Consider the following 24,647-nt stretch of genomic DNA (forward strand, 5'->3'; position numbering starts at 1 on the left):
AGATAAGTGAATAACATTGATTATATTATTACAATGGCATCTGAAAGTTTGTGGGATTTGTTAGGCAGCAAGTGAACATGTTGTCCCTGAAGTTGTGTTGAAAGCAGGAAAAATGGGCAAGGACTTGAATGACTTTGACAAGGTCCAAACTGTAATGATTAGACAACTGGGTCAGAGCATCTCCAAAACTCCAGTTCTTGTTGGATGTTTCCAGTCTGCAGTGGTCAGCACCTACCAAAAGTGGCCCAAAGAAGGAAAACCAGTGAACAAGTGATCCAAGGGTCATGACCCTTGGATCACTTGTTCACTGGTTTTCCTTCTTTGGGCGGCCAAGGTTCACAGATGCACATGGGGAGTAGAGGCTGGCCTGTGTATTTCCGATCCAATAGAAGAGCTACTGTAGTAGCTGAAAAGGTTAATGCTGGTTCCAGTAGAAATTCGTCAACGCACAATGCATCACAGTTTGTTGTGCATAAGGCGGTTTAGTCATAGACCAGTCAGGGTGCCCGTGATGACCCATGTCCACAACCAAAAGTGTCTACAATGGGCATGTGAGCGTCAGGACCATGGAGAGATGGCCTGGCCTGATGAATTTAAGAATGGTTTGAGGAACACAACAACAAGTTTGAGGTTTTCACTTGGCCTCCAAAATCCCCAGATCTCAAACGAATCAAGCATCTGTGGGATGTGCTGGAAAAGCAAGTCCGATCCATGCTGGCCCCTCCTTGCAACTTACAGGACTTAAAAGGATTTCCTACTGATGGCTTGGTGTCAGATACCACAGCATACCTTCAAAGGTCTTGTGGTGTCCATTCCTCAACAGGTTTTGGTGGGTGGTCATATTATGGCTGATTGCTGTAGTTTGGAGGTCCCAGGTATGGTGTTGGACATGTATACACCCAAAATTACCCTACATCTACTTGGTCCTAGTAACACTGGTGATTTGTTTCATAGCTTGGATCTGTTTTTGAAAGTCTTTACAGCTGTACTCCAGGTAGATCTAGAAAGCTACATATTTATGCTGGCCTCCATTAATATATCTTTTTTTTTTTTAACCTGGAAACAGTGTATGTACTGAATTTGAGTTGGTATCAACATCTTGCAGGCCCTGTACAGCAGAGCTAACAAAGGAGTTGGAGAAGCAGTCAGGCCAGTCAGTCATGCTGCAGGGCAGAGAACATGCTGATAGGTTAGGAGAATTGAGTGACAAACGGATGAACTCTTCAATCTCCTGCTTATTCTTTTTCTGTTACTGTCCAGTCACAATTTGGAGGAGGGACAAGACCTGTATTACTGATTAGCAGCAGAGGAAAATCAGATTTCGTCCTCTGCCAGGAAGGACTATGCTGTGTAATCCTTAGGACCGGATGTATAACAAATAAAATTCTTTAGCAGGTAACACATTTCCACTATATGTATTTTATCTGTATGCTTTAAGTCCCCATTCACACTTGAGCGTTTTGTAGCACGAAGCTTGAAGGTCCAAAATGCTCAGGGGAAAAAAAAAATAAAAAATCAATATTACTCTATGGAGATGGTTCACATCTCCACTCCAAGTCACTTGAAGTAGAACGCCTGAAGCTCAAAAACGTTTTGGAGCTCCATTCAGGCAGATTAGTGGCGTGTTTTCATTCTCAGAGAAATACACAAACATGTAAATCGCATGTTTTCATGCGCTTTTTTACGTTTTTTTTGTGTGACCAAGAGCATGTTTTTGGCATGGCAAAACATGGCAACGATTGATGTCACAGATGAAATTTCTCTCTATTGGCTAATACAAAAATGCCAGAACTCAAAAAGCCCTAAAACGCCTGAATACATTGCACACAAACATTCACAAAATGCACATAAAAACGTGCGAGAAAACTCAGACGTGAATGGAGCCAAAGTGGCTCAATTATACAGGCGCAGAGAGCCATACATATTGAAAAACCAGCATTATCTCTATGCCTAGGAGGTACAGGTTGTTTGCATATAGCTGCCTATGCAAATCCAAGGCAGGCTTCGACTGTTGGCTGTTAATAACAAATCCGAGCGTTTACTTGCATACTGGGAGGAATGAGCAGCCCAAGAGACAAACTGTATAAAATAGCTTTCATTTAAGTATTTAAAGTGGTTTTAAACCCTTACATATACCAAGTGAAGTAACACAGGTGAAACAAATCCTCCTATATAAGCTGCACCTGTTTATCTATAGCAGTCTCTCTTCTACATCCATTCAAAGTACAGAATTTATACAACTTGTCTATGTTTTCGGAAAGCAGGGGGTGGGGTGCTGAAGTTACACTCTGCAGAGCTCAGTGAGGAGAGCTCTGAGAGCTGATTGGAGGGAAGGGACACACCCCCTCCACGCAGCACACAGGAACAAACCTCCGGCTGTCAATGATAGGCTGGAGGTCCCTCCCCTGTCACTATTCTTCTCTTGATGTACCCCCTTGTCTCCACCCCCATCTTGTCTCAGCAGTCAGCAGCAGAGAGAATAGAATTTCTGCCAAATCCTGCACCTCTCAGTGCAGCTGTAGCACCCCCTCATCTCTGCCTCCCCTGGTCTCAGAATTCAGCAGACTCTGGTAACTGACTCCACTCCTCCTCTGGTCCTCCTCCAGACTCTGCACTTTCTGCTTTCCAGCTCTGCCCCCAAAAGGGGTACACAGTGATGTTAGGGAGGGTGTGGGAGTCTTGACATCTGATGTAATGGGGGGTGGGGTGCTCTGGACATCAGGTCTTACAGATACAACTGGTCCTTTGAGGGTAACCATAATGCAGATACAGACCACAATGAAATGGAGTTTGACACCCTGATATAGAGTGATATGCTTTGTTCAAATTTCAGACCAAAAGGGAGAGAATAAAAATGTTTATTGTTAGTGGCTACATACTATGGAGGTTCAATCTTTTGGTGTATATATGACAACTTCCCACACTTGTATCAAGTTCTCCTCTCTGAATACTCTCAATTCCCTAAAAACTTGCATCTTTGTATCGTAACTCTTTAAAGCTCCAGTGGGTACCCTAAGCCTGCCTCACTTCCTGTTTGTGAATCACTTCTATCATTCATCCATCATATCTTCTCTTGGTCTGTCCTGTTGTTTGCCTCCTTCTCACAACAAAATGATTGGTGGCAGAGAAAGCAATTTTATGAGTATTATATGAAAGAATAGATCTTCAGCATCCCTTTAGATGTGCATGCTCAAGCAACTAAACACAAGATCTGCAGCAACCAGTGGCCAGCAGGGTGGAGCATGCACATCTAAAGGGATGCTGGAGGAATGTGTTATTTCATATGCTTTTGAAATAAGATCAGGTCCAATGTGTGATGAACTTTGCAGGAGCCTGCTAGCCCCTCCCACCAAAGAGAAGTAGACAGACCCAGTGACGACATCACTGGGTCTTAAAACAGGTACTTTTTGAAAACAAAATTATGTGATTGAAAAATGTTAATTTCATGTTGATCAGAGGAATAGGGGGGCATGTTCTTTGCATAAATTACACTTCAGAGTTAAATTCTACTAGCCCAATGGGCTTCTTCTAAACCAATATTAACCACCTCAACACCATCATAGGTAGATATACAACCCTGTATTGAGGTGGTTATACCAAATCCATGGTTGCAGCTACAACCATGATCCTGGTATCAGTCTTTTCACCTGGACATTCTGTTTTACGTAACAGTGATCTGATCAGCTATACAGCCGCTTGATCACTTTTACAGGTGGAGTAAGGCCGTCACCGCCTTTCCCTGGGCTCTCCCATTACAGTGGGGAGCCCGGGACCGATCTGATCAGTGGCATTGGCTGCCCTGCACACAGTAAGAGGAACAGATGTTGTTCCTCCCACTGTGTGACATCATAAGCCAGAAGCAACAACGACTTTTTTCACTTCCGGTTTTGGTTTGTTTATCTATCTCGGTTTGATTGGCTACTTTGGAGGCCAGAGGAGAAATCTAGGGTCTCACAGACCCCATATCTCGCCATAAAGAAGACCTTTGATGGCCCATGCTATCACAAGGGATGTTTTTCGACAGCAATAAAGTTGTTAAAAAAATTAAAGGTACAGTGTAAAAAAAAAATGAAAAGAAAAAAATTGTTAAAGCGTCCCCATGCTCATGTGCAAATGTGAACGTGCACATAGGTCCTGCACACACTATGTAAACGAAATGAAAATTATTGCACCATGCATGTGAGGTATCACTGCAAACGCCAAAGTGAGAGCAATAATTCTAGGACCAGACCTCCTGTGTAATTCTAAATTGGTAACCTGCAAAGGCTTTTAAAGCTTGTAACATAATCTTTTATATTTTACAAAAAAATTGGGTATTATTTTTAGGGATGCACCAAAATTTCGGTGGCCGAAACTTTTCGACCAAAAACACCCCTTTGGCCGATATGAAAATAAGCACCGATACCCCACCCCTTGCCGCCGCTGCTGCCACTTGCCGCAACTCGGTGGTTCTCAGCCTTACCTGAGAAACCACCAAATGATCGAAAGGAAAGATGGCCTCCACTCATCTCTGTGCCCATATCTCTCCATAAAGAGGACCTGTCACAACTTATTTCAATCACAAGGGATGTTTGCATTCCTTGTGATAGGCATAAAAGTGATTAAAATCTTTTTTTTTAAAAAGGTACAGTGTACAAAAAAAAAAGTTAAACAAAAAATTTTTTAAAGTGCCCCCGGCCCCCCCTGCTCGCATGTAGTGGTGAACACATACTTAGGCCACGCCCACATAGGTAAACGGTGTTAAAACCACACATGTGCGGTATCACCACAAATATCAGCGCAAGAGCAATAAGCACTAGGCCTCCTCTGTAACTTTACACTGGTAACCTGTAGAAAATTTTAAAGCGTCACCTATGGAGACCTTTAAGTACCGTAGTTTGACGCCATTCCACAAGCACGCGCAATTTTAAAGCATGACATGTTTGGTATCTATTTACTCGGCGTATCATCTTTCATGTTTTACAAAAAAATTGGGGTATAGCGTTTTTTTTTAATCATTAAAGTGTATTTTTTTCCCAAAAAATAGCGTTTGAAAAATATATTAACTTTTAAAAACTGTCCATTTTGTTTTCCGGCCAAGCGCATCCTGAACTTTTCGTTTTGGGCACCAGAATTTTTATTTCGGTGCACCACTAATTATTTTGTGTTCTCTAAAAATTTAAGTTGTTTTTTCCTGAATATTTGTATTTGATAAACCAGTGTGCAAATATCGTGTGACATATAAAATTGCAACAACCACCGTGCAAATATCGTGTGACATATAAAATTGCAACAACCACCGTGCAAATAATGTGTGACATATAAAATTGCAACAACCACCGCGCAAATATCGTGTGACATATAAAATTGCAACAACCACCGTGCAAATAATGTGTGACATATAAAATTGCAACAACCACCGCGCAAATATCGTGTGACATATAAAATTGCAACAACCACCGTGCAAATAATGTGTGACATATAAAATTGCAACAACCACCGTGCAAATAATGTGTGACATAAAAAATTGCAACAACCACCGTGCAAATAATGTGTGACATATAAAATTGCAACAACCACCGTCCAAATATCGTGTGACATATAAAATTGCAACAACCACCGTGCAAATAATGTGTGACATATAAAATTGCAACAACCACCGTGCAAATATCGTGTGACATATAAAATTGCAACAACCACCGTGCAAATATTGTGTGATATCTAAAATTGCAACAACCACTGCACAAATATTGTGTGACATATAAAATTGCAACAACCACTGTGCAAATATTGTGTGATATCTAAAATTGCAACAACCACTGCGCAAATATTGTGTGACATATAAAATTGCAACAACCACCGCAAATATTGTGTGATATATAAAATTGCAACAACCACCGTGCAAATATTGTGTGACATATAAAATTGCAACAACCACTGCGCAAATATTGTGTGATATATAAAATTGCAACAACCACCGTGCAAATATTGTGTGACATATAAAATTGCAACAACCACTGCGCAAATATTGTGTGATATATAAAATTGCAACAACCACTATCGTGTGCAATATAAAATTGCAACAACCACCGCGCAAATATCGTGTGACATAAAATTGCAACAACCACCATTTTATTCTCCAGGGCCTCTGCTTATATTTATTTATTTCAGGTACTTATATAGTGCCATCAATTTACGCAGCGCTTTACATATATATTGTACATTCACATCAGTCCCTAACCCCCAAGGGGTGTACAATCTAAGGTCCCTAACTCACATTCATACATACACATACTAGGGACAATTTAGACAGGAGCCAATTAACCTACCAGCGTGTCTTTGGAGTGTGGGAGGAAACAGAAGTACCCGGTGGAAACCCCCGCAGGCACAGAAAACCCAAACTCCAGGCAGGTGGTGCCGTGGCTGGGATTCGAACCAACGACCCTAGTACTGCCAGGCAGAAGTGCTAACCACTTAGCCACTGTGCTAATATATATACTATAATATATATATATATATATATATATTTATTTATTTTATTTGGGGGTTCAAGTAATTTTCTAGCAAAAATATGCAGATTTTTACATGTATGTAAGAAATGTCAGAAGAGGCCTTTTCTGGCCTTCATGTTTCATTACTACGAATTAAAATAATTGTCAAATAGAGTAAGTGTAAAATTTGCAAAGTATGCCACATTACTTTTATTTATTGTTATATCTCAGTTTGCTGTTCACACAAGTGTATTGAGCGCTGTAGTTATGGTATTTATTATCTGGGGTTCCCTGAGCCAGGAAAGTTATTTCAGTGGTTCCTCCATGTTTAAGAAAGGCTGCCATAAAATATACATGAATGTGCTAACAAGTTGGTAATTGTTAGTTATCCCTTTAAGTGATAGTAACGGCACGTTTATTTAAGGGGATGCAGTCAGAGAAAAGGAATTTGGGTCACAGAACCTTTCCTGTCCATGAAGACACAGCGGAGGTCAGAGCTGACAATGATGGAACACTAAAGTAAGCTGATTTTTGGCCAGGACTCAATGACCAGCAGAGTCTTTTCAAGGCATTCTATTAAAATATACTAAGTGCATGGTCTGTGAGTCATTGGGAGCTAATGAGATGAGAAGAGAGGTGGGTGGTGGGAAATATTTCAATGTCACCGCCTGGCTTCCAGTAAAACATTCATTAATTCGAGCCTCTAATCTGTAAACTTGAAGCAGTAAATAATATTTATTCAGTGATTGCGGGTATTATTGGGGGAGATGGATCAAGCTGCGGAGGGTTATTTAGGATAGAGATGGAAGTATAATTTGGAGCAATTGTATTGTCGGCTGCAGAACTATTATCATCTAATGCTCTCTATATTAGGGAGCAACGCACTACAGAACTGGTGAACAAATAGACAAACCGGTTTAGAATTTAAAGCGCTACTAAAGTCCATTTTATGACTTGGTAAGCCCGCAACCACCTGAACTCCAGGTTTTTCCCCTTTATAACCATGCAATTTTTTTGCTATTCAGCACTGTGGTACTTTAACTTGTAATTGTGCGGTCATGCAACACTGGACCCAAATGAAATTGATATAATTTTTCACACAAATAAAGTTTTATTTTGGTGGTACTTGATCACCACTGGGCTTTTTATTTTTTTGTCATATAAATGAAAAAAATACCAAATATTTTGAAAACAAAGTTTTCTTTTGGTGGTACTTCATCACCACTGTTGTTTTTTATTTTTTTGCGATATAAATGAAAAAAATACCAAATATTTTGAAAACAAAGTTTTCTTTTGGTGGTACTTGATCACCACTTGTTTTTTGTATTTTTTTGCGATATAAATGAAAAAAATACCAAATATTTTGAAAACAAAGTTTTCTTTTGGTGGTACTTGATCACCACTGTTTTTTTTTATTTTTTTGCTATATAAATGAAAAAAATGCCAAATATTTTGAAAACAACTAAAGTTTTATTTTGGTGGTTCTTGATCACCACTGGGTTTTTTATTTTTTGCGATATGAATGAAAAAAATACCAAATATTTTGAAAACAGTTTTCTTTTGGGGGTACTTGATCACCACTGGGTGTTTTTTTTTTTGTGACATAAATGAAAACTATTCCAAATATTTTGAAAACAAAAAAAGTTTTCTTTTGGTGGTACTTGATCACCACTAGGTTTTTTGTATTTTTTTGCGATACAAATGAACAAAAATACCAAATATTTTGAAAACAACTAAAGTTTTATTTTGGTGGTACTTGATCACCACTTGTTTTTTTGTATTTTTTTGCGATCTAAATTAAAAAAATACCAAATATTTTGAAAACAAAGTTTTCTTTTGGTGGTACTTGATCACCACTGTTTTTTTTGTTTTTTTTTGCGATATAAATGAAAAAAATGCCAAATATTTTGAAAACAACTAAAGTTTTATTTTGGTGGTTCTTGATCACCACTGGGTTTTTTATTTTTTGCAATATAAATTAAAAAAATACCAAATATTTTGAAAACAGTTTTCTTTTGGGGGTACTTGATCACCACTGGGTGTTTTTTTTTTGTGATATAAATGAAAACTAGTCCAAATATTTTGAAAACAAAAAAAGTTTTCTTTTGGTGGTACTTGATCACCACTAGGTTTTTTGTATTTTTTTGCGATACAAATGAAAAAAAATGCCAAATATTTTGAAAACAACTAAAGTTTTATTTTGGTGGTTCTTGATCACCACTGGGTTTTTTATTTTTTGCAATATAAATTAAAAAAATACCAAATATTTTGAAAACAAAGTTTTCTTTTGGTGGTACTTGATCACCACTGGGTTTTTTTAATTTTTTTTTGCGATATAAATGAAAAAAGACCAAACATTTTGAAAACAAAATCAATATTTTCCTCTTTCTGTTACAATACATATCCAATAAAATCGAATTTCGTCATAAACTTAGACCAAATGTATTCTACTACGTCTTTGGTAAATTAAAAAATTTGAAGAAGTGTATAATAATTGGTTTGATCAATAATTATTTTCTCCACTGTATGCTGTACACACTAGCGTATTATGACAAACTGCGTAGGGGCCCAATTTTTTTTCTTTACTATAGCTTTAAGACCCAACTGCATCCAAAACATTTTCGTTTGGTCAATGTTGAACTCCGGGAGAAGTAAATATTGTCTAAATACATTCATCATGTGTGCTCTTACTTGAATATTGGTGTGCTTTGGGTAATTCTTCCATATCTGTGCAGTAATCCAGTGTGAAAGTTTCCTACTATAAAGACTGGTCACTGCTGCTCTCTCTCCTTGTGCAGGGCTACTGGTCTTGTCTCCACCCCCTCCAATAGTTTTCTGCAGCCTGTAGTGGGTGGAGCCTGCTGGGGCCCTCCCAAAGCTCTGCTCTCTGCACAGGCTATGTACAATACAGTGATGATATCGCTGCTGCCTTTACAAGATAACATCTGAGTTTGCAAAGTAAATTTGGTGCACAAAGAGGATTTATATCCTTTGTGACTACTGAGGAATATATTTAAATTCATGTTTTTGGTTCAGCTTTAAGATGGGGTTATGATATGAGAACATTTTTGTCAAGTTTTTATGAAGATCCAGAGACTTTCTTGCTCCATCATATGACTCTTCTTGCCTAAACAGCCTGTCACCAGACCTCAGCACTGTCATGTGTACGTAGGGCAGGGTCCATAGCCCTATGTAAGTTCCAGCAAGAGTTATGCAGGCCATAGACGGTTCGTTTATCGGCCGAATTTTAGTCCAAAAGAATAATAGGCCGATATTTGCATATAGTGGGGCAATGTTATTGGCCGATTTTTGGTTCCTCCTCAATTATTTTATCGGTCATGCTGGAAAATTTACGAAAAACTGACGATTTTCGTAATCATTGGTGGCAACAGAATGACCGATTTTTCGTTTTTCGGCCGAAAACGTGGCCGATAAACGAACCGTCAATGGCCTGCATTAATTGGAACATACCCAGGGCTTCTTCTCTTCTCTAAGAAAAAGGTGGGAAAGGAAAACCATATTCAATAATGTAATTGCATACAAAATCTTTGGCATTTTTCATGAAACAATATCATTAAAGATGAACTTTACCCATGTCAATTTGATAAAAACAAATAATGTTCTTTAGCCAGGAACATACATTCCACATTAAAAATTATGCTACCAAAATTATTGTGTGCTGTAAATTGCCTCCAGCATTGTTCCTCTTTCTTCTTGCTGGAGGCTGCTATTTTGCTGAGCCCCTGAGCAGCAGTAAATCTTTAGGCTGTCAGTAGACCAGCCTCTGGAAATTCCATGGTGTCTAAAAGAGCAACTGAGCCTGTGCAGAGCAGGGTGAGACAGTGTATTACTGGATTTTAAATAGTATAGGCACTTATTTTTAATGTTTTACATAGCTAAGCCTGCAAAGGGGGCCAGTCTGAAGTGATCTACCAGGACTTAATTTGGGGCCAAATAGTGACTGTCTGAAAAGAGCAGAGGGACAGGTTTGTATTGCTGTCTGTATGCCCACTGGGGAAATTCATCCCTCTGTATATACTGGTGATCATTGTCACCTGGGAAAAGTGCAAATGTTAGTGTTGTTGCCAGAACAATAGGTGAGGAGAAACGGTCACCTCTTTTTGGGGCAGCTATCTAAATCTGGCAATGAGTGGATCAAAATATGGCTACTTCAGCAGAGACCTGCCGAATTCCCATCCATCTATGGCTGTTTCCATTTAACCGCTTCCATACCGGGCACTTTTACCCCCTTCCTGCCCAGGCTGTTTTTCAGGTTTCACACTTTGAATGACAATTGCGCGGTCATACAACATTGTACCCAAACTAAAATTTTAGCATTTTCTTCACACAACTAGAGCTTTCTTTTGGTGGTATTTAATCACCGCTGGGGTTTTTATTTTTTGATAGATTAACAAAAAAAAAAACCCACATTTTTCTTTGTTTCTGTTATAAAAGTTTGCAAATAAATAATTGTTCTTTGGTGAAAATAACCCAAATTAGGATGTATTATTTAGTTTGTAGGAAAGTTATAGAGTTCACAAACTATGGGATATATCTGAATATTGATCAGTCCTGAAGTACTGACAGCCAATCTAATTTCTTGAAGTCCAAGAATGTCAGAACAGTACAGATATCCCCCAAATGACCCCTTTTTGCAAAGTAGACAGTCCGACGTATTTCATAAGAGGCATGGAGAGTTTTTTGAAGTTGTAATTTTTTTGTCATCATTTTTTGTAAAATGAAAAAATAAAAAAAATAATTTTTACAATTTCTTTTTTACATATTGTCACCAGTGCAGTACAGCATCATCATATAACTGGCATGGCAGTGATCAGGGACACTGACCGGTAACAGTACAAACAAAAAAATTATATTTTTTTAAATTTTTTTCTTAGCTTTAATTTTTCATTACATTTTTTTCTCTTTTTCTTAAGATTTTTTTTTTCATATTTCACTATGACCAAAGTAGTATAATGTTACCATAGTAACATTGTACTACTTTGGGGAAGTGATCAGTATTTTTTTTTTTTTTAAATTTTTATACACAATTTGCTTATAGCAAAGAATTACTTTGCTATAAGCAAGCATTTACCTGAATGACTTCGATTAATTCAGGGTTTTTTTTTGTGATTAGCTGTGATTTGGCCACGGTTAATTACATGGCAGCTGGGCTGTGATTAGCCCAGCTTGTGCATGTGATCTCTGTGACCATTCACAGCTAGACACACTAGTGTACAATGGATGGCATGAAAGGAAGCCATCCATTGTATACAACTGTCATGTGACATGCTGTGATTGGTCACAGCAGGTCACTTAGTACTGGAAATGGGGCCGGTACACAGATCTAATGATCAACTTCTCTTGAATGGGACAGTTGCAGACTTTTCATTCAGTCAGTGCCCACAGCCAATGAGATCCAGCACTGATCAGTGGAAGGAGTCCCATTATCACAATAACATAACACAGCAGGGAGGATTCCTCCATCCACCTCGCTTGTGTGGATGGGGGAATGCGTTTGTTTGTTTTCGATCAGATCCATAGCAGATCCATGTATGGCCAGCTTAAGAGTGGAATTTCCCTCACTTCAAATTTTCTTTAAATTCCTGTTAGATCTCTTGGACAGGAATTGAAAGGAAATTTCCCCAACAGTGTGCAGACGCCAAAAAAAAACAAAAACCTGGTGGGGGTTTACATTTTCCCTACTCTATCCAAATCTAAGTAAATGTTTTGGCTATACATAAACTTTAATTCAGTCTCACTTCTGTTGCAGAACTTGAAAGTTCTTTTTTCGGAAGACAGACACGTCCATTTTCTTAGCAGTCAATACGCAAAATTCCAACAGAAAATAAATCTGAAAGGAACCAGCGATTAGCAACAACTAACATGACCATTTTGACAAGTCTTTTTTTTTTTTTACGCGGTTTACCTCAAATATTTTTGATTTGACTTCCATATTGTTTTTTCTTTTCTCTTCCCTTTTTATTGCATTAAATGTATTGTAGAGATTTGTAGATCTGCCACTAGACACATGATAAGTTACATTATTTGTCTGCTTAAAGCATATTTAAAGGATTATTTCACCTTTACCAAAAACTGTATATGTTTTTATCTACAGATGTCCCTTATCTGCAAACTATACAGCTCTGGCCAAAGTAGAATAATAATGCCTTTGCTACAGGTGTACAGCCATGGCCAGAATTTTTGAGAATGACACAAATATTACTTTTCAAAAAGTCTGCTGCTTCAGTGTTTTTAGTTCTTTTTGTCAGATGTTACTATAGTAAACTGAAGTATAATTACTAGCATTTCATAAGTGTCAAAGGCTTTTATTGATAACACTGTTCAACAAATTTTTATTTTTTGCCAGTTTTGGAAACAAAAGGATCCATTTCTTAATGAATTTCACATTCTGAGTTCAAATATAACAATGAAATTTGTCAATTGGCTCTAGTTTTTCTGTAAACGGAAAGTTTTCTACTATAGGCGTAATGACTACATAATGCACAATAATTATATAGATAGATGTCTTTCCACAAATATAAAGCAAGTGATATTGACTACATAACAAAGCCTAAATGGCATAATATATTGCATAGGATTACCAAGAAAAATTATAGCCATAAGCTAAGCTGAATCATTTTAATACTTAGGATTCTCACTAGTTTTGTCTTCAGTTTGTGTCGGTTTTGCTTCTCTTGGCTTTTCTCTTGTATTCGAGGAAAGGGCTATCTCTTACAACTGCACATGACTACACGCTTCAGGTTCTTCCTCACTTGACTCAACCACGAAGGATTCTGGTGCTTTAGGAATTGGTAGCCCCTCTCCATGATACTGGACGTATTGCCGATGGAATATTTGGATAGTGCACAGATAACTTTTTCTTCTTATTTAGCCCTTTTACAATTGGAGGCACCATACAAAAGTAACAATTACTAACATGATCTGTTGGCTCTCTCCAAATCATTGGCACAGCAAAAGGCATAGATGCCTTTTTTCCATTCAACCATTGCTCCAGTGCCGTCCCACAAGAATTGCAGCATATATGTGGTGCCTTGTCCTGGTCTCCTATCTTGCAGCCAAAATACAAGTTGTAGGCTTTCTTAATCATTCCTGTTATCCTCCTTTTTTGTGAGATAAAAGTTATTTCACCGCAGATATAGCAGAAATTATCTGCTTTATTCACACAAGTTCGAGGTATTACTGAGTAGCCTATATAAGCATAAAACGAAATGTAAAGACGCTGTCGAACTACAATTAGCTACAGATACTGCAGCTTTTATGCAGTGAAGTGATGCAATTAAAGGCTAATATTGCATCATCTCAGTATACATGCAATTTTCTATTGGTCACCAGTATCAATTGCGCAATATGCAGCTGAAGTTGCATCATAATTTTGAATGGCTTACGTCATTAGATGGGTGAATATATCATGGAAACTAGAGCCAATCAACATTTCTTAGGGTCATTTTCGTTTTCAGCACCCCAAAATTATGTAAGATTAGCTAATTTTATGCCCAAAACTTTTTACCTGTTGAACAGTGTAATTACATTAGGTTTATGCAGAATCAATATTTGCAGTGTTGACCCTTCTTTTTCAAGACCTCTGCAATCACCCTGGCATGCTGTCAATCAACTTCTGGGCCACATCCTGACTGATGGCAGCCCATTCTTGCATAATCAAGGCTTGGAGTTTGTCAAAATGTGTGGGGGGGTTTTCTCACCCACCCCTTGAGGGCTGACCACAAGTTCTCAATGGGACTAAGGTCTGGGGAGTTTCCTGGCCATGGACCCAAAATTGTTTTGTTCCCCAAGCCGCTTAGTTATCACTTTTGCCTTATGGCAAGGTGCTCCATCATGCTGGAAAAGGCATTGTTCGTCACCAAACTGTTCTTGGATGGTTGGGAGAAGTTGCTCTTGGAAGATAGTTTTTGTACCATTCTTTATTCATGGCTGTGTTCGTAGGCAAAATTGTGAGTGAGCCCACTTTCTTGGCTGAGAAGCAACCCCACACATAAATGGTCTCAGGATACTTTACTGTTGGCATGACACAGGACTGATGGTGGCACTCACCTTTTCTTCTCCAGACCAGGTTTTTTTTTTCCAGGATGCTCCAAACAATTGGAAGAGGGATTCATCAGAGATGTTACCCCAGTCCTCAGCAGTCCAATCCCTGTACCTTGTGCAGCATATCAGTCTGTCCCTGATGTTTTTTCTGGAGAGAAGTGGCTTCTTTGCTGCCCTTCTTGACTCCAGGCCATCCTCCAAAAGTCTTCACCTCACTGTGCATGCAAATGCACTCACACCTGCCTGCTGCCATTCCTGAGCAAGCTCTGCACTGGTGGTGCCCCGCTCCTGCATTTGGATCAACTTTAGGAGAGGGTCCTGGTGCTTGCTGGACTTTCTTGAATTCCCTGAAGCCTTCTTTACAACAAGTTAACCTCTGTCCTTGAAGTTGTTGATGATCTGATAAATGGTTGATTAAGTGCAATCTTAGCAGCAGCAATATCCTTGTCTGCGAATCCTTTTTTGTGTAAAGCAATGATGACTGCACAACTTTCCTTGCAGGTAACCTTGGTTAACAGTGGAAGAACAATGATTTCAAGCACCACCCTCCTTTTAAAGCTTCCAGTCTGTTATTCTAACTCAGTCAGCATGACAGAGTGATCTCCAGCCTTGTCCTTGTCAACATTGACACCTGTGTTAACCAGAAATATCAGCTGGTCCTCTTGTGGTAGGGTTGAAATGTTTGTGTTTTTTTTGGATTGAGTTTATTTTATGGCAAAGAGGGACTTTGAAATTAGTTGCAATTCCTCTGATCACTCTTCATAACATTCAAGAAAACTGAGGCAGCCGACTTTGTGAAAATCAGTATTTGTGTTATTATTATTATTACATCGAGTTTATATAGCGCCAAAGGGATTGCTCAGCGCTGTACAATATAGGGGGGACAATACATGGCACAGTACAACAACTACAAACAACGTACGAGGGGTAAGAGGGCCCTACTCTTTCGAGCTTACAATCTAGGAGGGAGGGGGTAATGGTACAGTAGGAAGTGGTTGAGGGGAATGAAGTGGTGGGAGGAATGAGGGAGAATGGCCGTTAGGTGAGGGTGGTGTAGGCTTCCCTGAAGAGATGGGTTTTGAGGGAGCGCCTGAATGTGAGGAGGGAAGGCGACAGTCTGATGGATTGGGGCAGTGAGTTCCAGAGGGTGGGGGAGGACCTGGAGAAGTCTTGCAGTCGTGCATGGGAGGAGGAGACCAGGGAGCAGGATAGAAGGAGGTCCTGTGAGGAGCAAAGGGTATGGGTAGGGCGGTACTTGGGGATCAGGTTGGTGAGGTAGTCAGGGGCAGTGTTGTGAACGGCTTGGTAGGTCAGGGTTAGAAGTTTAAATTTGATGCGTTGGGCAATCGGGAGCCAGTGGAGGGAGAGGCAGAGGGGGGTGGCAGAGGTGGAGCGGTTGGTGAGGTGGATGAGTCTAGCCGCTTAGTTCAGGATGGTCTGAAGCGTGGAGAGCTTGCACTGGGGTAGGCCGGTGAGGAGGGAGTTGCAGTAGTCAAGGCGTGAGATAATCAGGGAGTGTACGAGTAGTAATTCTCAAAACTTTTCACCATGGCTGTAGGCCATTTATGTATCTCATGAAGCCTGACTGGAATAATCCCAGGATGTTGCTAAGAGAGGCCTAGTCATTACTGCTCACCTCCACCATCACAGGAGCAAGCCCTCAAACACTGAGTTCAGAGCTACTGCATCAGGGGAGAGAAAGAGCATGAGAGGGGTCTCAGTCAGAGAAAAAGATCACTGCTGTGATGGTGGCAGTGAGCAGTACTGACTAGGCCTCACTTGGCAAGGTCCTGGGAGTATCCCAGTCAGGCTTGGAATGTACATGTAAATGGCCTACACCTGTTGCAAGCTCATTCAACTTTAGTCAGAGCTGCCTAGTTTGTCTTTATCTACAGACCGCCCTTATCTGCATAGACAGTTTTTTGTAAAGGTGAACCAACACTTTAACCCCTGGAGGTCTTACTACACAAGGAAACACAGATCCACAATTTGTTTTTGATGTCTGGGAATCTTTAATTCAAATTTGCCTATTGATACCCAACAATCTATAGTACGTGTCCAGTATACTCAAAAGTATCAAAGCAAACTATTAACTCATGACCCTTTGTGTGGTTTTCCACCTCCCACCTAAACCATATTTTACTGTATGTCCCATTAACCTCTTCCCACCGGCGGTACGCATATATGCAGCCTCTCGGCAGGTGGGCCTTAATGCCGAGAGGCCACATGTATTGGTACCAGAATGTAAACAGAGCTGTGCTGAGAGCGAACGCCCTGCACGCTCCTGGCACAGTTATAGGTGCCTAACCGAAAACTCTGGATCTCTACTTACAATAGATCGCTTTCTGATCACAGCGATCACATGATCAGAAACCCCGCCGTCCGGCATCAGAAACCTCTTAAAGGGCTGGGAGGCGCTGGAGTTAAGGAGTTAGCCAGGGTTTCCTCTAACCTCCCTCTACTAACTCGATAACAAACTGACAGCCATTCACCCAAACTGTCTAACTTCTACCACTGGGCCCAATACTCCAGTTCAATATCAGATTGTATTATCAAAAAGAAGACTGTTATTTCTCCATCTTTTTTTTTTTTTTCATTTCATTTTGGCCATATGTTGCGACCACTTATTATGGCAACTGCATTCTCATGCCAAAAATAAAAAAAAAGAAGCATATTTAAACCCCCAAAACATATAATTTCATATATTGCAGCCCTCCAGTTGTTTTCTATGTGCCCTTGCAGTGACTGCCATTTCTCCTGTGAAAAAAAAGGCAGTCGCCACACGTAGTGTTAATGACCCCTTTTTCCCCCTGATTGGATTGCCCATTCACTACTATGGACCGGCAGGTGTAAACGTACTTGTCTGTTTACACCCACCTAACTCCAGTCCAATCTGCTAAACCCCCCCCACCCCCAAAAAAAAAAAAACAGAAGGGGATCCACCCCCCTCCATTTAGGCGGATCAGAGGGCAGCTGGGTGTAAAACAGACAGTGGTATTCGTTTACACCCGACCCCCCATAGAGCAGAGCGGGCTTGGTCCATGTCCACTGTGCAGAAAATGAACAAACACGGACCTGTCATTCGACCGTTCTGTTCTGATAAGCAGACAGATCCTCTGCTGATCTAAACGGAGCCCCCCCCCCCCCCCCCCCCATGTGAACAGGGCCTAAGTCTTAGCAAGTGAAAGTGTTCTAAGTTGTATTTTAAGTTGATCCTTCTTATATGGAAAGGTATATGAGGATATGAAAGCAGAAGCCAAGTTTATGACCTTATATTGTTTTCAGATTGATGACACCTCCATACATTTACTTTTAGATGTCCTTCAAAAAGGGAAGTACATCTTTGTATAGATGCCCTTAAAGACACCCTCTCACCAAATTAGGGTGGTACTAAAGTAAAACATTAAAACACTGGCCATTTCTCTTTAGGCCAGTCAATGTGCTCTTTGGAAAATTGTAACCTCTTCAGCACATGTCTTTTTTTCAACAGTGGGACTTTGCGGGGGCTTCTTGCAGATAGCTTGGCCTCACATAGGCGTCTTCTAATTGTAACAGTCCTCACAGGGAACTTTAGACCTTCTTTCATCTTCCTGGAGCTGATTGTTGGCTGAGTCCTTGCCATTTTGGCTATTCTTCTATCCATTCGAATGGTAGTTTTTCGCTTTCTTCCACGTCTTTCAGGTTTTGGTTGCCATTTTAAACCATTTGCGATCATTTTAGCTGAGCAGCCTATCATTTTCTGCACTTCTTTATATGTTTTCCCCTCTCCAATCAACTTTTTAATCAAGGTACGCTGTTCTTCTGAACAATGTCTGGAACGACCCATTTTCCTCACAATTTCAGAGAGAATTGCACTGTAACCAGCATGTACAACATTTGCTGCCTTCCTTCCTTAAATAAGGGCAATAATTGCCACCTGTTTTTCAAAGAATGAATGACCTCATTAATAGAACTCCACACTGCTATTATTTTGAACATGCCCCTTTCAATGAGTGATTCAATTACACAGAATCAGCAGCATGCATGTCATGACTGTTGGGTCTGTTGGATTTCTATTACTCTACTACACCTGCTAGTAAATTATTTGCCATGTAGAAATATAATTTCTACCAAAAACAGTGATTGATCAGGTTAGTGATGTCGGACTGCTATTATTTTGAACACAACTGTGTATGTATATATATAAATAGATAGATAGATAGAGAATCGACACTGCATACAGAGGTCAAGGGTTCTGCATCCTCCTAGAGCAGAATGAAAACTGCTCCTACAAGGGCTTTAATCAGTGCTCTGCTGAACACTGATTTAAGTCACAAGACTGCTCTAACTGCTGATGAGGAAAGGTACTTTGCAGTTTATATTTACTAAAATAATTGCATTTCCATGTTGTGTGTACTGTGGGAGACAAAATATAGTGAATGCAGGGTCCGGGGTTTAGGAACACTTTAGGAACAAACCTATCTCGTTTATATCCCTGGGACTGTCTGTATAACACTGCAGACTGAAATGGAAAAATCAATAAAAAAAAACTGAAAGTTAATAATTTAATTTTATATGATTACCTTTTAGCAAAAGTGAAGTTTTTCTACAGTGCACAGCTATTGCCAGCATCTTGAAGACATTAAAGAGTAACTCCACTTTTGTTGAGAAAAAAAACATTCCCCTCTGGGTGATCAATGTATATTGTAGGGAACTTAAAACTTTTTTTTTTGCAGAACCCTACCTTTTGTCATTCTGAAGAAATGTTTTGTTAATTTAGCAGAAAAATAAAAACCCCAGTGGTGATTAAATAGAAAGCTCTAGTTGTGTGAACAAAATGATAAAAGTTTAGTGTTGCATGACCGCGCAATTGTCATTCAAAGTGTAAGGGCTCTGAAACATGAAAATTGGCCTGGGCAGGAAGGGAGTAAAAGTGCCCGGTATGGAAGTGGTTAATACATTTCTGCCTTTTGGGACACCCTGTATAATGAAATTAGCTGTAAGCCATTTCCAGATGTATTTCCTAAGGCCTCTAAACTGTGCGTTGGTTTTATTGTGATGAGATAATAGAAGGGGGCTCTGGGCTGTGTACTGTTTTGGCACACGTGCTGTTCAGGAAAGTTTTCATTCTGTGCTCCATGTCAGAACATAACCACTTTTCTGTCTTTACTTTATTACAGGATCAGTTTGACAACCTCGAAAAACACACACAGTGGGGGATTGAAGTACTGGAAAAATACATCAAGTTTGTGAAAGAGAGAACGGAGATTGAAATCAACTATGCAAAACAGCTGCGGTAAGGCTGAGTGTGTGCGTTTAAAGATGTCTGGAATGTACACAATGCCAACAGAGTATTAATAAAGTGGACCTGTCACACACACCCTGCACAAATAATGCTCATAGGGCAATGCAAGGTGTGCGCATACCTTTAAGGCCTCATTCACATGGGTGTACAATAGTGTACTCCCATATGAGGGTCTGGTTTTCCCATATGGGGATGCACAGATGTTCCCTGCTCCCAGTTTGACAGCTGTGGCCCCAAAGGCACATTGCCTGCATTTGGGACTGTGCATCCGGATGGATCTCAGATTGAGAGCAGCAGCTGTATCTGTGCAGCCATTGCGCCCTAAGGGCCAGTTCACACTACATGCCTATCAGTTGCTTTTTTTTCTGCATCCAAAACGCACAGAAAGTAGGTTATAATGTTGTCAATGTCATAGTTCCCATCAGTGCTTGCAGTTCCAGTGCATTCCAGTTGCAGAAAAAAAAAGTAGAACAGGCTACATTTTTTCTGCACAGAACTGTACTGGAACGCAGTAAAACGCATAAAAAAAAAAACACCGGAACGCACTGGAATGCACATGTCCCTATTTAAATTGAAGAAAAAGAGAAGGGAAAAAATGAACTGGAATGCATAAAAAACGCACTGGAACGCATCAAAAACACGAAAACCGCACCGGAACGTGCCAAAACGCACTGGAATGCACATGTACCTATTTAAATTGAAGAAAAAGAGGGGAAAAAATTAACTGGAATGCATAAAAAAAAAGGACTGGAATGCGTCAAAAACACAAAAAACGCACTTGTATGCACATGTCCCTATTTATATCGAAGAAAAAGAGAGGGGAAAAAATTAACTGGAATGCAGAATAAACACACTGGAACGCGTCAAAAACGCACCAAAAATGCGTGAAAGACATGTAGGTGAAATCACATCTGGACTGCATTTCTATAATGTGAACCGGCCCTAATTGACATGAATGCAACTGCCTGCATGGGGATGCAGAGAACACCTGTGCATCCATGTGCAGGCTAACATGTGCTTCCATCTATGAGCAGCAGCATTTATTTATTAAGGTATTGAGTTTTCTTTGGCATGGGTTTATTTTACTTTTAAAACCCATCATCTACTGGGGGAATACCAGAGCTCCAACTTCACGGGAGAGATGGGGTGGCTGACAAATGCATTCTTCTTCTGGAATGCTTGTTGCCTGGCTTCAAAACTTCAGTCACTGACCCAGAACGAGTATGTGGATCAAGACGTCAGAGTAAAATTCTAAGAGGCTGCTGATAGGTATACAGCATAGGCACTTGGAGGTGCACATACCCAGATTAGCATTCAGTCCCACCACTCTACTGGAATCTTGGGCTGTTCTGATTGGACAAAGCTCCGACACATCCCAGGTGTCGCTTCCTCCCATCATCATGCTTTTCTGTTGGCCATTACAATGTTGGGCCCCCCCCCCAGCCAATAAAAAGTATACAGGAAAAGGTGGACAAACTTTAAAACTACCAGAAGTAAGAACAACCTAATAGGAACAGCGGAGACACTGAAAAATTCTGAAGGTACTTTTTTGGGGAGTTTTTTTTTTTGTTCTTAACCACTTCAAGTCCGGACCCTTTCACCCCCTTCCTGCCCAGACAAATTTTCAGCTTTCAGCGCTATCACACTTTGAATGACAATTGTGCGGTCATGCAACACTGTACCCATATGAATTTTTTTAGCCTTTTTTTGAGACAGATAAAACTTTATTTTGGTGTTATTTATTCACCAATGGGATTTTTATTTTTTTGCTATATAAATGAAAAAGTCCCAAAATTTAAAAAAAAAAAAGGATTTTTGCAAATAAATAATCTTTCTTCATGAATCTTGGCCAAAATGTATTCATCTGTCTTTCTAGTAGAAAAAAAATAACCCAAATTAGTTTATAACCAAAAAATATAACTTTTCAAAAAAGTTTTTTTCATTTTTATTTAATTTTTTTTATATTATTATTTATGGGTTTTTTTAGTGACACTGTACTACTTGTGGGGGGTGATGAAGATTGTTTTTCTTTTTTTACACTGATTGCTTTTACACTCCTAAAGGCTGTAAAGCGATCATTTCTCCTTCTCTCTGGCTGTATTCCTGCTGCCATTGAGAAATACTGTGTGAGCTGTGATTGCTCATAGCTTGTCACTTGGTACAAGGCTGTTGTGAATAGCCTTGTACCATGTGACCTCTGTGATCACTCACAGATTTCACTAGTAGTAAGCAATGTCAGCAAGTGACATCTTGCTTACTACTATTCATGTGATCACTGATTGGTCAATCAGTGATCACATGAATTGGGACCTCACACAATAGGTTTCCTTTAACCCTTTAATGAGCATAGGTCACTGACAGTTAGATACCCAGATTGAATTTAGCAGCTTCAATATGCAGATATTTTCTTGACAATAACTTGATGATTTATAACCTAAATAATTTTTGTTTTATAAAAGGATTTGATGCACTGTTTTAATTGTACCCTATTCATGCTTTTTGTTATGAGCTGGCAAATGATGAAAATGATGAAAATCTTTTTTAAAAAAGTTTTTAGGTTACACAAACGTTTTAAACCAAATAAAAATGTGTTTTTTTTTTCAACTTACAAATTGTATTGCACTGCATCATTCTGGCTGACGCACAGTGATGGCTGAAGCTGGTAGGTTTGTTTGCAAACAGTCGTGTGATCACCATGATTGCCTGTCATGGTGATCAAGTGATTGGGACCGGGCTGACTGTTACTTGATGTTTGTTGTAGACCAGTGGCAGGACAGTTGCTGAACCTCTAAAATAGAACGTAGATGGATGTCTTTTGGCATGGGGAACCAAGTTCAGAGACAATCTACAGTCTAGGTATAATTAGAGAAACATGAAGGCCATTGCTGCCTTTTCATCCTGCCCATATGGAAGAAAAATATATTTTAAAAATATTTTGAAATATATAGAATATGGCCAAAATTGTAGCATTTCAAATATATGTCAATATATTTGGGAAGAATATTTTTTAAATATTTTTCCATTTTATATATATATATATATATATATATTTATATAAATACACACACACACACACACACGTACACACTGCGTGTTGAAATGCGTTTTTATTAAAAAATATATTTTTATACATTTCAAATATACTGTATGTCTTTAAAAATTCAAATCTACTTTTTTTAATGCATTTACAATTATATGTAAAAATATATGTTAAAATGACTTTTTCTATATGTTAAAAAAAATCTGAAGAACATATAAAAAAAAATCTGAAGAATATATTTCAAAAAAATATATTTTTTAAAAATATATCTTTTTTAACATATAAAAAAGTCATTTTAACATATATTTTTACATATATTTGTAAATGCATTCCAAAAATGTAGATTTGTATTTTTAAAGACATACAGTATATTAGAAATGTATTTTTAAAAATATTTTTCATATATTTTGTAATAAAAATGCATTTCACATGCAGTATATACAGTGGGGATCGAAAGTTTGGGCACCCCAGCTAAAAATTTGTATTAATGTGCATAAAGAAGCCAAGGAAAGATGGAAAAATCTCCAAAAGGCATCAAATTACAGATTAGACATTCTTATAATATGTCAACAAAAAATAGATTTTATTTCAATCATTTACACTTTCAAAATAACAGAAAACAAAAAAAATGGCATCTGCAAAAGTTTGGGCACCCTGCAGAATTTATAGCATGCACTGCCCCCTTTGCAAAGCTGAGAAATGCCAGTGTCATGGATTGTTCTCAGTCATCGTCTGGGAAGACCAGGTGATGTCAATCTCAAAGGTGTTAAATGCCCAGACTCATCTGACCTTGCCCCAACAATCAGCACCATGGGTTCTTCTAAGCAGTTGTCTAGAAAGCTGAAACTGAAAATAGTTGACGCTCACAAAGCTGGAGAAGACTATGAGAAGATAGCAAAGCGTTTTCAGATGTCACTATCCTCTGTATGGAATGTAATTAAGAAATGGCAGTCATCAGGAACAGTGGAAGTTAAAGCAAGATCTGGAAGACCAAGAAAAATATCAGACAGAACAGCTCGCAGGATTGTGAGAAAAACAATTCAAAACCCACGTTTGACTGCACGATCCCTCCAGAAAGATCTGGCAGACACTGGAGTTGTGGTACACTATTCCACTATAAAGAGATACTTGTACAAATATGGTCTTCATGGAAGAGTCATCAGAAGAAAACCTCTTCTATGTCCTCACCACAAAAATCATCGTTTGAACTTTGCAAATGAACATATAGACAAGCCTGATGCATTTTGGAAACAAGTCCTGTGGACCGATGAGGATAAAATTGAACTTTTTGGCCGGAATGAGCAAAGGTACGTTTGGAGAAGAAGGAGCACAGAATTTAATGAAAAGAACCTCTGTCCAACTGTTAAGCATGGGGTTGGATCAATCATGCTTTGGGGTTGTGTTGCAGCCAGTGGCACAGGGAACATCTCATGAGTAGAAGGAAAAATGGATTCAATAAAATTTCAGCAAATTTTGGATGGTAACTTGATGCCATCTGTGAAAAAGCTGAAGTTAAAGAGAGGATGGCTTCTACAAATGGATAATGATCCTAAACACACCTCGAAATCCACGGGGGATTACATCAAGAGGCGTAAACTGAAGGTTTTGCCATGGCCTTCACAATCTCCTGACCTCAACATAATTGAAAATCTATGGATAGACCTTAAAAGAGCAGTGCGTGACAGACAGCCCAGAAATCTCAAAGAACTGGAAGACTTTTGTAAGGAAGAATGGGCAAGGATACCTCAAACAAGAATTGAAATACTCTTGGCTGGCTACAAAAAGCATT

The 24,647-nt window shown here is 39.2% G+C and overlaps 1 protein-coding gene across 18 annotated transcripts in view; it reads left to right on the forward strand.

Annotated features, from left to right (window-relative positions):
- The window catches only part of FNBP1 (formin binding protein 1), a 315,711-nt gene that overhangs the window by 61,036 nt on the left and 230,028 nt on the right, over window positions 1-24,647 (forward strand). For all 18 annotated transcript variants that reach the window (XM_089669062.1, XM_089669051.1, XM_089669049.1 and 15 more), the window contains exon 2: window positions 19,694-19,809. In XM_089669062.1, coding sequence (XP_089525188.1) covers window positions 19,694-19,809 — 116 coding nt within the window. The remainder of the gene's footprint in view (window positions 1-19,693; window positions 19,810-24,647) is intronic.

This window comes from Staurois parvus, unplaced genomic scaffold (genome assembly GCF_062004578.1).
Source record: "Staurois parvus isolate SC_StPar_1 unplaced genomic scaffold, SC_StPar_1.0 ptg000068l, whole genome shotgun sequence".
In the NCBI taxonomy this organism is placed as follows: Eukaryota; Metazoa; Chordata; class Amphibia; order Anura; family Ranidae; genus Staurois; species Staurois parvus.